General features: G+C 41.4%; 1 protein-coding gene across 4 annotated transcripts in view; it reads left to right on the top strand.

Annotated features, from left to right (window-relative positions):
• Positions 1 to 16777, top strand: part of elf1 (E74-like ETS transcription factor 1) — a 37750-nt gene that overhangs the window by 11392 nt on the left and 9581 nt on the right. For 3 of the 4 annotated variants that reach the window (XM_046406701.1, XM_046406702.1, XM_046406700.1), the window contains exons 2-3: positions 14850 to 15167; positions 15657 to 15713. In XM_046406701.1, coding sequence (XP_046262657.1) covers positions 15096 to 15167; positions 15657 to 15713 — 129 coding nt within the window. In that variant the 5' untranslated portion in view covers positions 14850 to 15095. The remainder of the gene's footprint in view (positions 1 to 14849; positions 15168 to 15656; positions 15714 to 16777) is intronic. The other variant, XM_046406703.1, reaches the window with a different exon arrangement.

Here is a 16777-nt window from a genome sequence, read left to right as displayed (position 1 = left end):
TTCATCGGTTTGGCATTCAGGATTGATTTTGTTGATGTAATGTCTGACGTAACTTGCAGTTGGGGCCCAAGACAGGCATCTGGGAACAGATCACTGCAGAGATACCAAATAAATATCTCAATAGGCTCAGTTACTGAATTGTTATTAGGTTTAGATCAATTGGCCTTGCACTGGAAGTGGCCTGTATTTATATTTAACACTTGCTGTAGCGTCAGCACATGACCCATTTAGTGAATAGCTCTGTTGTGTCAAGCAGGCACGAGTTTGCATTTGAACTTTCTCATCATATTCCGTGCCCACCCTGATTTGTATTGTAAATGAGGCCCTCGTGGCTCAGAGGATGAACTCTGTAGGTGGTGTTTAGTGAAGATTTGTGTGTGTGTGTGTGTGTGTGTGTGTCTGTGTGTGTTTTTGTCTCATTCAGAGAACATTGAGGTTGATAAGGAAAAAGAAGGGGTCTGGACAGTAGTGTCAGGGTGGCTCTTCTTTCAAGACAAAGTCAACAAGTCTTAGCCTGTAATTAGATCATTAAGCTTGGGCGAAATGACAGAGGCACTGTAAGAGAAGAACATGATGAGGGCATGAGGAGGAGGAGTTGGGGGTGGGGTTTATTACCACAGTCCCAGCTTGCCAAGATATGTAAAAATGGAGGATTTATTCAGTTTCATGTTACATGGGTTAAATAGAACAAAGACAAAAAAAAACTTGTATGATCAGGTACAAACTGTTTTTCACACGAAAGGATCACAATTATTTTCCTTATATACATGTCATCTGCATCTGTATTGGCTAAATATTACTGATTAAAAGGCACCTTGTGCACACACACACACACACACACACACACACATATATGAAAGCTGATAAAATAGTTAAACCAAAAGGAGAAATATTGTAATAAAATATTTTGAATTATCAAACAAGTCAATTCATTGGTTCGATGTCAGCTGACCATCACTTCTGTCACTACCTCTGAATCACTGTCTCATTTATTGAAGGACATTTTGAAGGAAATCAGTGGACTGTAGTAGAAAAGTGAGAGTGAAAACTAGTAGATACACATGTCCTATGTACCCACTATCATTATCTTTTAATAAATCTGCATGGAAAATGTTAATATGAGAAAGTACACTCTGAGCCCTTGTCTGGATTTGATGGCTTGTTTGGCTGTTTTATATTACTCAGGGATTTGCCTCATGTTTCCATGTCAATTTCTTCTTTTCTTCTTTGCCATTTTAATTTCCATAACTCTCTCTCTTTCTGGAGTGGATGGGAGCCTAAAGGTTGAATAGGAAGGCTTGTGACGGGAAGTTTGAACTCTTGCGGCCAGCTGGGGAAAAACTGGGTGGGGAGAGTTAATGTGTAACACTCTGCTTTGCCCTAACAGCCACTGTCAAGGTGCCACTGAGCAAGGCACATGGCTTATGTGACGGTACCCCAGACAAAGCTCAGCAGGCCAGAGCAGTTTGTGTATGTGCGTTAACTTCTTGCAGGTACACTCAGGAAATCCTCCCTTGATGAACAAAGTTAAATCTATTGAGCAACTGTCTCCCCATGTTGCAACTGTCTCACACTCGGTGCATGCTGGGACTGGCAGCCTGTTGTTCTGAAATACATATAGAAGAGCTGTGAGCATCACATCTGAACACACAGCCCAGAGTCTTTCCCTGTCCAGACAAAGTTCTTTTCAGCCCTGAAACATGTATCTTGATTTTTATCAGGGATTCAGTGATGATGTTTTTTTTCTCCCTGGACTTATTTTGTGAAATCTGGAAAGGATGTGATGTTATGCTGGTCTTTTTGGCAATCATAAAACCCTTTATGTTCCAAAACATTCAAGGGTGGGCTTTGTTCTTTCAGAGTTATTTAGTTTTGCTTTAATGCCACATAACGAAGTCTCACATGTCACATCTTTTCCTAAAGAGTCATTTGCAAATGTTCACCTTTAAACCCATCAGAAACTGTTTAAGAGCTAAGCTTCCACTCTCTAGTTGTCTCCCAGTTTGGGGTCACAGAACTCACCTAGCAGGAATGGGTGAAAGACAAGACCGTCATATTCTCAGAAACACAGTGAAAGAAAAGAGTGTTTGTGTGTGTGAGAGAGAGAGAGAGAGAGAGAGAAAGACAGAGAGAGATGATATGTGGAATATCAGGTCACACCTTTTGATAACGTTTCTGGTTATGCAACGTACCATGCCGGTCAGGGCACAGCTTCTTAGTCAGTAAAAGCAAGATTCTCCTCACAACATGGCTGCAAATACGACCCCAATTCCAAAAGAACTGAGACACTGTGTAATATTTAAATTCAAAAGAGAATGAAATAATTTGCAATTAGACTTTTCTTTACTGCAAAAAGACATTTTTTACTGAGAGTGATTTTACGAAGTGTTCTTGAGCTCATGTAGTCATATCATTTGTACAGTCACATGTTTCACAAGCCTCATCCTTGCTCATGAATGACTGAGCATGACTTTCAATTCCATGATGCTATGACCTGTTATCCACCAAGTTTTTTTTTTTTTTGAGCTATAAATCTTTTGTCCACCCTGTCTCCACTTAAGTTGCTGGCATAAAATTTGTATTGAGCACATATTTAACAAATCATTTTAGCTGATGACATAAAGTATGCTGTTTTTGTAATGCTTTCCGTTGAATGTATGTCATAAAGCATTAGCAAATTATCACATTGTGTTTTACAAAATGTCTCAACTTCTCTGGAATTAGAGTTGCAGGTCCACTTACTGCAGAATCAAACCATAACACAGTGTGTCCTGCTGTATACACAAATTCAATTACTATACTTATGCACTGCATAATCTTAACTTACTTCGCTATTTCCAGTTTATGCCACTTTATGCCTCTATTCCACCACAATTTATGGAGAATGTTGTACTTTAAATTGCATTTCATTTTCATTTCATTTCCCCCCATGCTGACATCTATGATATTAAAATGCTACTGATGTGTTGACACGTCAGTAGCAATAATAAGCTAATGATATAATGTGTAATACATCGATGCTAAAAAGTGACACTCTGCTGCTTAATGGGAATTTAAGCAATTTTTTGAATGTAGGACTTAGATTTGTACTTAGATTTGTAATGAAATATTTTTACATTGTGGTTGTGATCCTTGCATGATCGCACTGGGTTTGTAAAAGCAAAGTGGATGCAAAATGCTTCCCAAAGGCCAACAAAAACGGAAGATAAATTGTGAATTATGAACTAATTGACGGTAAACTATTTCAGCTTTTATTGTTGAGATTATATTTTTGCGAATGACTTGCCTTTTAGTAGTATGTGATTCTTTTAACTAAGTTTGGTGAACTATTTTACCATGACAATTAGGATAATGTATGTATCTTTATAAAATTTTGTGTGTCATAGAGGTTATGTTGGTGGACACAAGTTTGAGATGTTAATTTGTAAACACAGGAATAAGATGTAGCTTACTGACAGCTAAAAATTGCCGGCTCTGTATTGTTTGCACAATGACATGTGGCAACATTTGCATTTGAAAGTTTCTCCTTTTAATTGTATTGGTTCCACCCTACATGAGGTAATGTGGATCAAAAGAATAGGCTTCCAACTGTGAAGTTCATGTGAGCATAATACTGACATCTTCGGCGAATGAGTTTTAGTTGGTTTCTGTTGCCACTTCCCTCTCACTCCCTCATGCTAATTTAAACATCATGTTGGCTTTAATTCAGTCTCTCTTGGTACAAAGAGGCATTCTGACCCAGGCACAGAGGGAAATTGATTTCCCACATGGTTTTCAGAGACTTTGGTCTCAGACACCCAGTGGCACTGGTGTCTGTGCCTGGAAGCCTCAGCAGCAGGCTGTCATATGGAAAACTGGCCATGCCCATAATGACTCCAGCACTCAAATGATCTGCTGAACTTCTGTCTGAGTGAAAAGGTCTTAGTTATGGAGCTCAGAGTTACAGTTTAATTTACTTTGTCTTGAAAATGTGCCTCCTTTTCCTAGTACATTGCTTTCATACTATTCAGTTGTCATTTTTAATGTGACTGGTTCACGTATTTAATTTAAACTGAGGCTCAAAGAGTCACATTTACAAGGACTTTTTGTGAAAATTTGGGGTGACATGCGACTGCTGTATTGGACAGAATGAAAAAGAAGTGGCAGAACCACAGGTTTGACAGATGGACACCACAAAGCACTCCGCACCCTGCCCCCATTCACATTAAAACAACACTTAACTTGATGCAGTCGTTGCACATTATGGGAAATGCTCGCTTTCTTGATGGGGGTTGGATCAGAAGATTTATACCGCTCTCATATCTGTCTGTTAAATATGAGGCCATAGCCAATTAGCTTGCTTTAGCATAAAGGCTTGACACAGGGGTAAACATGTAGCTTGGCACTGTCCAAAGGTTAGAGAATCCACCTACCACTTCCTCCAAGTTCACCAAGTAACACATTATATCTTGTTTGTTTAATTAATCAAAAACTGAAAGCTGTAAAAACAAAATGTTGCAGTTTTACAGGGGGTTATTTCCTGTACAATTTCTTCGGCACAACTTAAACAAACAAGATATGACATGTTAATTAGTGAGAGTTAGGTTTGCTAGTGGTCAGACATTTTATCTCTGTCCATAGTCAGGCTAGCTGTTAGCCTATTTCCACACTATCTGTTAAGCTAGGCTAACTGTTTCCTTTAATTTCTACCGTCCAGGCAGGAGAGTGACCAACACTGTCAAGAATGTTTCTCGTCAGTGTAGTTACGTTCACATCACATCACCGTTTTGTTAAAAATATCTGGCAGTGTGTTTCTGAGACTATTGTCAACCTCATAACTGTAGGCTATAATTTTGCAATAGTACCGGTGGTGTGAAGAAGAACATAATCTTCCATTTTCTCTGTGAGTCACAATGTCCTTGCTTGTACAAGAATTTTTTACTTCATCTTTTATTCATCCAGTAAGAGCAGTTCACTACACAGGCAGAAGCAGTCTGAAAATCCATTTGGTCGTCTGTTTATGCTTGGTCATCAACATGTGTCCTTGCAGACACACTGGGCCTTTGCTGAGCTGAATGAGGCCCACCGTCTCTCTCTTTCTTGTACCACAGAGCCTGCTGCTTTACAAGCCCTCTCTCTCTGCTTGTTCCTAAGCAACAGCCACTCCTTGTTTACCTTTGCGTTTTTAGCATTGTGATTCTCGTCAGAGGAACATATCCCCAGACCCTTGGGAGACTGATTGTCAAGCCTCTTTTTTTCTTCAAAGTAGCACTGAAGCAAGCATATACATAAGCCTGTCGTTAATGTACATGTCATTCTGAAAAACTAATAGATTTAGAGACATTTTTATTAAACTAATATGATCTTCTACTTCCCACATATAATTCTTACCAATCCTCAGTGTGGTTAAACACTAACATGTAAATATTTTGTTATATAACTAGATTAAGCATGGCCGTACTTTTAGTCAGGTAGTTAATTGTCCTCATCTCTGCACCCATGCTGCACCTTCCTCATCACCTGACTATATCATAAACAAGTGTATTTCATAAAGCCTTCTCAAATATTGACCGTGCTGGCAGACTGTCCTTCTGTTTCCTGCACACGTTCCAAACACATCTCCAAATAGGTGAAATGAACCTTTGATTGTTGTTTGCAGCACCTGAAACATATGATCTAAATGATAGTTTTTGGTGTTAGCACAGAAGTCTAAACTTTTACATTATTACTAGTGCACAGCAGTTGAGGAAAACATGTTAGGATGACAAGATCAAGAGACGCAAGAGAGGAGCAGATAATGTTGTAATACCTAAAGCATGCAATCCAAACATTCATCATGTCTTTATGAGTTGTAGTTTAGGATTGTTACTTGAGTCACATGGCATAACAATTTTTGTCCCCATTTGAAGTGTGCATCTGACATCATGAAATGTAGTGACTCAGCACTTCTGTTCACAGACCCAGGAATGGGGCACACACACTTACTGGCTCCAAGATTAGATAGAAACATTGGCCGGTGATACCTAATTCCACACTGATCCAGTATCCAATTGTGTGAAATCAGATAAGCTCTCTTGAAGGGGGCTAAGCTGTCTGAGTGTGAGCGGTCCTATCAGTGAGGCTTTATGGAGGGATCAGTTGAGAAGAGCTGATTTAGTTGTTATTAGCTGTTAAACCGAAGCTTGAGCTGCAGGAATCTTTGCTGCAGCTTTGCTAAAGCGGCAAATTCGTTTGTGTTAGTGTTTTAACCTTACTGTACGTTATGCATAAAAATGCAGTACACTGTGACAGTTTGAGAAAACACAACAATGTTTGGATGGATTTAAAGGAATAGTTTGACATTTTTAGAAATCTACTTCTTTGCTGTCTTGCCAAGGCTTAGATGACTGATGTATGAAATGTGAAGCTACGTACGACTGGTTAGCATTGCTTAGCAGTGTTCTCTCTATAATTGTACATGATTGCGGGGAGCACCTCCAGATTTTTTTGTCTTTGGACAGAGCTAGGCTAGCTGTTGACACCTTTTAACAGGCTTTATGCTGAGCTTTATGAAAAGCTGAACCACAAAGTTTCTGACAAGTCAGAGAAAATTGAGATTACTTCATCTCTGTTCGATTTTGTTCCCTCTCGAGGCGCGCTGTCTGTTGCATGCCTGACTATGGGTGGACACATCAGCCTGCTTGTGTCCAGACCTGTTTGGTATGCAGACTCCTCTGCAACAGCCGGGTCCCCTGTTCCCAGCCTTGACTCATACTTGAAGTCCTGAGATTTCAGTGCTCCCTCAGAACACATACCTAATGGTTTGTTGCAAGGCTGGTGTCGAAAGTATTTTGACTAAGTTCATACAGTACCTAAGCTCAAAATTTGATTTCTCTCTTTGAGCAAATTAGCTGTTATGGACAATTACGTAATCTGATGGCTGCTATCAGTGGTAGAATTGGCACGCTGCGTTCCTGTTTAAGCAGGAATCGGGAATGTCATCCTTCACCTTGCTTTAATTCAAGCTTGGTTTGTATTTTCCTGGGAATGATAACCTCTCTTGCTTCTGCCAGTATATCTGTGCTGTGACATGTTGGTAGTGGTATGTATGTATGTAAACACATCAGAGATTGGTGTGTAAATAGGCTATTTCAGAAGCAACCACAGCATGTAGCACCTTCTCAGAGAGGTGATTCTATACACTGGATCACTACACACGCTATCATAGGCCTGTCTGAGGATTGCTTTCTGTATTAAAAGAGAGAATTTAGCTTTTACAGTCTAGGCATGCATCAAATTTCTCATTCAGACCAGCCAAAACAGCTGCAGAGTCGGAATGAAGCATTTCAAATATGTCTGCAAGAAAGGAATCAGCAGGCCAGCATGAGGCAACTGCCACACACGTACAGACTTGCATGTTTTTTGTCCTTGTCTTTTTTTTATTTAACTCTTGATTGATTTTGGAATTTATTGTGCTCAAATCTTGTTGTCTCTCTTGTTGTAGTTTCAGATCTGATTTCACTTCCCCGGAGCTTAACAAAGTAAAACGTTTTTCTTTCATCTTGAATCAGATACATTGGATGCAAGGTCACGGCAGGCTATGAACAGTAAAACGGTACAAACAGCCATCCTACCTCCCAGACACCGTTAACCTGTCCTGGCTACAGCACAGAAGTGTCCATTCAAAAGCAGGTCCTAATGTGATCAAATATAGAAGTGAAATCTCCAAGAAATACTCAAAACAATGGCTATACAATGATACAAGTACTATTTTCCACGTATATTATGCACACCAGCTCTGACTGTGGCCTACATAAACCGAATTTGAAAATTTCTAATTTTACACATTTAGTTTTGAGATTTTTAGAGCTTTTCACCAGTCAACTGGAATATCTGGTGACTGACAGAGCCCAGACATTTTAATAAAATCTTAGAACCTCGTGGACATTAGAGAAGCACACAGCACATCGAACCAAAATGTTTAAGGCTGCAGATGTCTTTTCTAAAACTTTGCTGCAATTTCCTGTGGTGTTTTCACAACTTCATTGGTTCTTCCCATCTGTGACATGTGGCCTGTTGCCACATAATAGAAATAGACCACTGGGGGTAGTTTTTTGAGAAATGGGCTGCATTTGTAAAAATACACTTCTTTGTGGCCTAAATCTAGTTTTGTATTTATCTGGTAAGACAGCGGCGATATATTCAAGATGCACCTTAAGACTCCTGTGCAGTTCTGATTTGAGTCATTTGTTCATATTAACTAGAAAGAGAAGTTAATTAAGCTGATAGATTTTCAGTGAGTTGCTTGTATATTCTTTGTGGCAATTACTTACTGTTGTGTAAAATGTGTGTGGGGTGCTTCAGTTGCACACAAGGCACATTTGTGTACTGATAATCTCAGCTTCTGTTCTGACCTATATATGAAAACTGCGGGACAGGAACTGTCTAGTTTGTTCTGAGAATTTCTGTAAAACCAACTCATGGGGCCAAGTAAGCAATGTGTGTGTGTGCGTGTGTGTGTGTGTGCAGAGTGGTGGAGGGTTAGTAATTCTGTCTGTGTTTGCACGCCTTGTGTCAGCAGAGTGGGGGAGAGATGTCTGCAAATGGCAGGTGTGGCTTTGAGAGCACTATTGTTATCCTTTAATTCACCATCACTGTCATTAAACAACTTGAGTGTAGCAGGCTTGACAAAGTCACAATGTGAGAAATACATTCTCACTCTGCTATTTGAATATAATGTGTGCAAAAAAAAAAAAAAAACATTAATTCAGACATTTTCACTCTCGTGTTCTAAACACGTTTTCGGCTGAGTTTACCAGCTAAAACATTATGCAGTGAGCTTTGACATTATCTAAAAACAGGTCTATTGAAAGTTTTTGTTTTTTACTCCACCCATGGAGGTATTTCTAGTAACTAAATCATTAATATCGGAAATGCTACCTGTGTTATATGTACGAGAGTAATAACATGTTGAAAATTAGCATGTTGTTTGAAAAGGAAGGAGGGGGAGTTGAGAACTTTCCACTCTTACACAGAGGAAGAAATTTTCTTCTGAGTGTGGTTTAACAGACAGGAAGCTGCAGAAACCCACTGCTCAGTGATGCTGTTCCTGTGAAAGCAAGACTCACAGGTCAGTTGTGGGTGTTTTTCTACTAGGTTTTAAAATATGTCACTGATATTACTCTTATATTTCTAAACAAGAAAGTTTAGTATGCTGCATTATGATAAAGGCCATGATAGAAGAGTATATGTAGGATGGGGGAAAGCGCATATCATCTGAGAAACAAACAAGCCTCTTACATATTTGAATGAAGCTTTACCAAAAAAAAAAAAAGAAGTGGAATCTGATCTCTGGAGATGTTTCTTAACTTTTGTCACAGGGGAAATTGAGACTTTCATCCCTGTTCTCCAGACCATATTATCCAACTAAAGCAAAGTTTAATCTTGCCAAAAAAAAAAAAAAAAGTATCAATAGTCTGTTAGTTGGCACAAACAATTGTTGTCACAGGGAGGCATGGATCCTTCTCCTAGAGCCTTGAGCCCGAGTGGAAAAGTACAAGGTTCATAGGAGATGAGATTAAATTCCATTCTCCTTCTAAAAGGCTGTGCTTGAGGTGACGTTTTCTTCTCAGTCTTTGTTTGGCTGTGCCATGGCAGATCCAAATGTCTCCTACTTTGAGACAGATGCAGCACACAGTGCTGACTTGGACACAGTGCCCAGTGTGGTGTCTGTGTTCCTGAAGCCTTGTGTTCTGCAGCTGCATGCTATTAGCCAGTGTCTCTGCCTGCCTGCCTCTGTGCCTGTTTCTGCCATTTTATCACCACATGCGTGGTGTGGTGTGGTGTGAACATTGCAGTGAAGCACTCCATTATTCAGTTCAATAAAGCGGAGTTGGAGTTTGAAACATGGTGAGACATGCTGTGTTATGCAAGACTGGGTGGTGAGTAAAACGTAGAATGCACATAAAATACTGTACACAAAACAGCTCTTATTGTACTGATATAGTGCTGTGGCCGTGGTGAAAACCACCTCTGTGTGTTTTTTTGTCTGGTGTTGATGCAATTCTCTAATTACTGTCTTCTCATTAAAACAGTTTTCCAGCCCTAGTCCTTCTCTGCTGCTACAACTCAATTGGGAACTTGCCAAAATGATTTTGTTTGTCTTGGCACCAAAAGTACTATTGTTATATACTGGTGCGTAGTTTAATGGCAACTGTACTAAAGCATGCCCAAAAGGGAACTGCTGTCCAGAAATGATGACCAGAAACACGATGCCAATGTGGGCTATCACAGGGCTCCAGGAATGAGCTTGAGCTTCATATCACTGAGTCATTTCCTTTACAGGAACCCAGAGGATCCTGCAAAAACAGCATGTCTTTGCTGACAACCACTCAGTAATACAGCAGTGGTAGGCCCGCGCATTTTCTGCCATCAAGCACTTTAGTGTTTCTCTGCAAAGCTGGGCTGGGAAAACTCAACCTTTGTAGGAGTCATTTAAGATGTCTTTATGTTAGTGTTGACATATGTCTCTCTGCATTTGTAAGTCAAAATCACTGCCTCTGTCAGATTTGAAACCCTGGCATCTTAAATGAGTCCTACGGAGTTTGCCGACTTCACACAAGCCTCTTGATTTATCTGTTGTTCGTTTCAGTTTTTACCATCCATGTCTGCACTGTCTATACCTGTGTCGGGAAATACATTTCAGATACCGGGAATACCATCTGTTCTCTGACACCAGCACCACCCATCTTTAAGTCCTGGGACTACCTTATCGTAAACCACCTCATACTCTGCTAGACTGTCATGTCACCTGAAGAGATTGGCATATTTGTAACCTGAGCTGAAAATGGCTGATAAGTAAAGTTTGCCCTGGTCTTTTTCTTGCATCTCACAATGTTTGCACTCACCACATGCAGGGTGAGTCATTACATAGTCATTCTATTGGCTTAAATTACCTCCTTTCATGGTCAACAATGAGCTCAGCTGAAGAGACTAAAGCGGGGGAAGTAGGGCCTTCTGGGAATGCTCCATTTGTTCATGAATTCTGACTCTAATTGGTTGTTATTGCGACTGGCAGTCACCATGCTGTAGGGGTGGAGTAGGCCATTGTTGGATTCATAGTCCTCTTCAGCCTGCTGCACACCAGACTCCCACATGTAACACACAGTTGTAATCAGCAGAGGCATAAGCGATTGATGGACAGAATCACTGCATCATGGTCAGGGGCAAGGGCCATGATGGAGCCACACTATCAGCTGTCAGTGCTGGTGATCATCATTAGGGCTGCAACTGACGATTATTTTCAATATGAACAATTAGTGATTTGACTGATAATCAAATACCTCTGAAACATGAACATTTTTATGGTCATCTTCTAAGCACTTTTGCTTTGGCGTGTTGGTTGGACAAAAAGAAGCTGTTGGAACATGTCAGCTTGGAACATTTTTCGCCATTTTGTGACATTTGTTAGCCAATTACTTGAAAAAAATGTTGTAAACAAGAGTGAAAATAATTGTTAGTTGCTGTATTGAAGTCTACAAAATGTCAAACAAATCACAATTTTGCACACCCCAAGGATTTGACTGCCAGCTGCATGTTTTTATTAAAACTTGATGTATTTAGTTTCTTAAATGAGACAGAATATAAACTTTAAATCCTTGAATTGCACAAGCTGTCAAGTAGAAACCACAGAGAATTATCACCAACTCTGCAGTTCCCCTCTCATTTATGGAGCATCTTAGCATCTTTCACTTCATTGTTTTGGTTTTCAGGGCTCACAGCTCGGCTGTTTTTGGTTATATTCTCATACGGCTGCCATAACGGCTTCATAAGGTGATAATGCATCAGCTTCATAAGACGATAATACATCAGTGTCGCTTCCTCTTCTGCTCCAGTAGAGAGTGGGGGAGTATGACATGCAACTCATGCAGCTGTTTGGTTGGATTCAAAGCCAGGACACCACAGTTGCACATTTTGTGCTGTAGACCTCTGGGCCACCATGGTGCCCCGCCTCGTAACCACACTAAAACGCTGTCAAAAGAAGGCCCCACCCAGAGCGAGTCACAGGCAGTCTGTTTGCTCTGTGGGCCATTATGTATTGACTAACATCCCAGTAAAATCCCTCCCTTCGCCGTTCTCCTCCTCTTCTCCACTTCATGACGTAGTAAGCGCAGTTACAACCCTGCCTCTGTGCTGGGACAAGGCAGCTGTTGTCATGTGTGCAGGGATAATGTGCATGCTGTGTCTGACTAATGGCTGGCTCTCCCTGTCTGCTGTTAGCACTATTCCAAATGGACCATTCAGATCAATGATGCACTGACAGGAGGGATATAGAAAATACACACACTCAACCACTGACACAGTCGAATACATTGCAGTATGGATGTAGCAGACAGCACACATACACATAAAGTCAATTAGATGCATGAATACAAACAGCGGGAAAGGAGAAGAAAAGTTTAACTGATTACTTCTCACTTGATTCCAGCTGATCTCCCGCAGTCTGTTTCCTGTCATCTGATTATGATGATGCTGATGTTTTATTCACATTCATGGGAGTCCTGACCACACGCTCATAAGCTGAAATGTACACACTGACAGCTCCATAAATATAACAGATTTGTGATAACTATGAAGAGGAATCGAGCCGCCTCATGTTTTTTAGCTTTATGCATCTCCTCTGATCTGGGCAGAGACAGCAAGGCTGGGCAGAGCAACTTCAGAGTGATCCCATATGATACGGATCACTGCGCTTCTGCCTCATCCCACATGGTGTGTCTTGGTCTGGCTTCACAGAGGGCAGATGAGTGCATCCGCTGTAAATGTGTGGGTGTGTGTGGTCCATGTGAAATTACAAGTGGAGGGTTAATTTAGCAAGCAGACACATGCTTGTCAAATTTTTTTCTTTTGCGTCTCATTTGGAAGCTGCGTAAAATATATCCCTTCTTTCCTGCTTGAGTCAGGTAATGGTTTGTGTCACTCAGCAAGAGGGACTGGCAAAAGTGAAACACTAACCCATTTCCCCATCGTTTCTTTTGTCTCCCAAAACATTGTTTTCCAGACTGCAGGAAGTTGTTACTATTCTGTCTGGATGCTTAACAGCGAGATAAATAAAATGAGTAAATTTGTTTGGTCCATGTGACCCACAAGTTCCAGAGGTTCAGTCTGCCTTGGTCACCTCCTCTCCTGTTAACCCCCACCTCATCCACCCACCCCCGACTCCTTCAAAATACAACTGGGCCTGGTATGCAGCTTCGTCAACCACACAGGCATTTCAAAGCAAATGCACTCCACCCTGCAGCAGTGGAAAACGCAGGGATGGTGTGTGTGTGTGTGTTTGATGGTGGTGGTGGGGGACTAAACATTGCCATCTCTTCCTTCTTTGCTGCTGCCAGCTTTTTGGTTTCTGGGAAAGAGAAGGGTGGGGGTTTGTGCCCCTGGGGTGTCCGTTTATTCTTCAACCCAACATGAGCCCCTCCCGCCCTTCAGAGCTGAAACATGCCTTTGGGTATCAGGTTGTTGGGACACACCTCAACCTACACACACACACACGACACACATTAACAAGCACATGGCCACCAGTTTGCCCCCCCACCTATGATCATAGTAACTCTCCAGGGGTGAGCACAGAGGGGGTTCCAGAGCATCGCCAAGTGATCACTCGCCTGTGTGTGTGTGTGTGTGTGTGTGTCTTTTTCTGTGTAGAGGGTGGGTTTGTTCAGACCCTCTCTGCCCCAGCCATCATGTGATCATAATATCAGCCCCCCCAAGCCTTGTGATCTATGGTGTTGTGCTGTGTCTTCCTTTCATAGGTGGAGTCAGCTATGAAATGAGAGGCCTTAGCGATCAAATCACAATGAGCTGGGGAAAGTTTTAATTAGTTAGTAGATAGAAAGAAAATAACTGGGTAACTGTTGTGATAATTGAGATAAAAATTATTTTTTAAGAAACTGTAGCATTTGATGGTTCCAGATTCTCAAATGAGAGAAAATGAGACTTTTCTTAGTTTTGCATTAGAGTAAATTCAGTATTTTTAGATTCTTTATCAGACAAAATAAGCTGTTGATGTTGCTGTGCTGTTTTTTGATGTATCTATACATACATATGTATCTATACATATTTTTAACTTGTAAGCCTCAGAGAGTGCAGTAAGGCTGAATGATGATTAAAATGGACTTCAAAATGTTTTGATATCATATCTCTGATGTCTGGATTAAGATTATTTTTTATTTGTTTGGTGAGCACAGGAGACTTTTTCAGTCTGCCTACAGACTCACTGGGGCACAGGGTAGCCTGTAGGCAGACTGATAACGTTAGATGGAATAGTAGTTTACCTGCTATGTACTCTTTTCTGTTTGCTTCTATGTTGCTTTCCGCTGCTTATTCATATTGCAGATCTGTCCAATTACATGCAGTATTAGTATCAGCGTAAGAACATCTTTACCGATGAGTCCTCCTCTTGTATGCTGTACACAGGTGCCACCCCTCACCTAACCCAAATGGATTATGTGTCTGACATCTCTTATTTTGTGCTCCATGTTTGAAAGGTCAGCTCCAAACCTGATTCTCTGAACCCTCCCTGTAGTTCCTATAAGAAAACAGTTTATATGAGGGTTTCTCAGGAGGGCAGACAGGAATTAGCCGGACCTGATTTCTCACCTGAAAATTGTCGATTTTTTTTGAACATGCTTATACATACATCCTGTCTGAAACTGTACAGGGCTGGTACATGAATAGTGAGCTCTGGGTTCACTCTGTCTTTACATCCCCTTACGCAAGGTCACTTTCTCTGTACTATCTCCGCTCCTCCCTGCCTCTCTTGTCTCTCAGTGAAATTAAACTGATCTGATATGTCTCTTACTTTAGCCCCTGTCTCCTTCTCTCTCTTCCAGGTGTAGATGCTCCTGGCACAGCGGGATCAAGCCTCCGTGTCAGAGAGGGACGTGGCTGCTCCCACCTGAGCCACCGCACTCCTCTGAAACTCGGCTTGTGGTCTCTCTCTTGGAGCTTTTACCACCACCCAGACTAGAGAACAGGAGTACGAGAGGGAAGCCATTTTGTGAGGTGAAGCTGAGCCCGTGCAGCTAGGAGTAGCCAGGATATTTTAGGCTGCTCCCTGCCCTTTGAACTTTACTGCCATGACGACTGCAGTGCAGCCCAGTGAACTGGTGTTTGAATTTGCCAGCAACGGGATGGATGAAATCAATCAGGTAAGTATCACACAGGAGTAATCTCATTTTAAACTTTTTTAATCCAGTTGTTTGTTGATTTGCATGACTGGGCTTGTAGACCACATGTTTTAGCTGATCAAAAGACCTTTGGACCAGTGTTTGATGATCCATCTTTTTCAAGTAGATGTGCCATGTGTGATCTTGTTGATAAAAGACTTTTCATAGCAGGGCAAACAAAACTTGCATAATCATCATGGTCACTGGGGTAGGATTAACTGTTGGTCAGGGTCTGTGATCTTTGAAAACATGTTAGGGAACGAGTCAGGCAGAGCGGATGATGGAGCAGAGAGGAGGTCTGGGAGGAGGAGTACTGGCCGCGGGGAGCACAGAAACGGAAAGATTGAGAGGCCTGGGTGCGTGGGAGGGAGAGGGTTGGGCTTGGCAGTGAATGTGTTTATGGCACAGAGGTTACTGTGTGTGCATGCTATGTGAACCTGTGCCTATGTGTCTTTTTCATTGCCTGGTCAGGTGTGCAGTTATCTCATCCCCACACCCGTCTCTGAATCCTGTGGAGCAGGCTTGATTGTAAGTGTGTTGTGTGTGTGTGTGTTTACCGGTACCTGTATGTGCGTATCTAGAGTGACAAGTAGTCACTGGATCCCTGAATAGCACCAGTTCAGGCCTAACCTGACAGACCAGTTACAAGGCAGCTTGAAAGGGTAATTCCTGTGAAAGGTCTTGCATTGTTGCAGTACAAATGTTTTGCTCTCACTGCATCCACTTAGCCTGTTATACAAGCACTATGTCCCTATTTACCAAATACCCCCCAAAAGGAACACATACTACTGCAGTAGCTATGATTAGTCATGCTATATTGTTTTTAAGTCATTAAGTAGCTCCCCAAACTGTATTATGTAATGAATCCAGGATGGTACTTACTTTTGCCATTTTCAACACCAGGTAGCAATTAAAAGTAAAAAAAAAAGTTTATTAATTTTCTACATTTTAAGGCAGATAAACACGCGTGGTAGCCCCTCTTATGCTATGGGACTGCTGCACTCTTAAATATCGTGATTATGAGGATATTGAAAGTGTACAGACAGTTGGATTCCATTGTGGCTGGGCAGGTAAAGCAGAAGAGAGCGGGGTGTGTGGGGAACAGTTTGCACAGATGCTGTTGCAGAATGGGGAACTCAGAAATGCAAATCAGGCTGATTCTTATCTCTCTTGTTTCCCTACTAGAAACACTGTTCAAGTCAACAAAGAGGAAGAAGCAGTTAAAACCCTTATGATGTTTAATGTTGTTTGGTTAACTGGTGTTACATGTTGGCTCCTGAGAGTTCTGCCTCCTCACAAATTGACACAACACCCTCCCTCTTTCATGGTCTTGCACATTGCAACGTGCTTTTCAAATTGTTCGATCACGACTTGTTTTACATTGCAACGCTGGACTAGTTTCAAAGTGTTGGCACCAAAACAGAATACAGCAACAGCTTCACAATGTCTCATGCTCTGTCAGCAAACTGTGTGACTCGCACTTTCTGCATATGACGGGAGGGAAGGTGGGAGGTGCTGCTACTGCTGTTTCAGGAGCTCAGCACAGTCAAAACGCCTTTGTCTGCACACATGCTTTCCTCTCACTCAAGGAC

This window comes from Scatophagus argus, chromosome 12 (genome assembly GCF_020382885.2).
Source record: "Scatophagus argus isolate fScaArg1 chromosome 12, fScaArg1.pri, whole genome shotgun sequence".
Classification (NCBI taxonomy): Eukaryota; Metazoa; Chordata; class Actinopteri; family Scatophagidae; genus Scatophagus; species Scatophagus argus.
The sequence above is the reverse complement of the archived record's forward strand: the minus strand, read 5'-3'. Positions and strand labels throughout refer to the sequence as shown.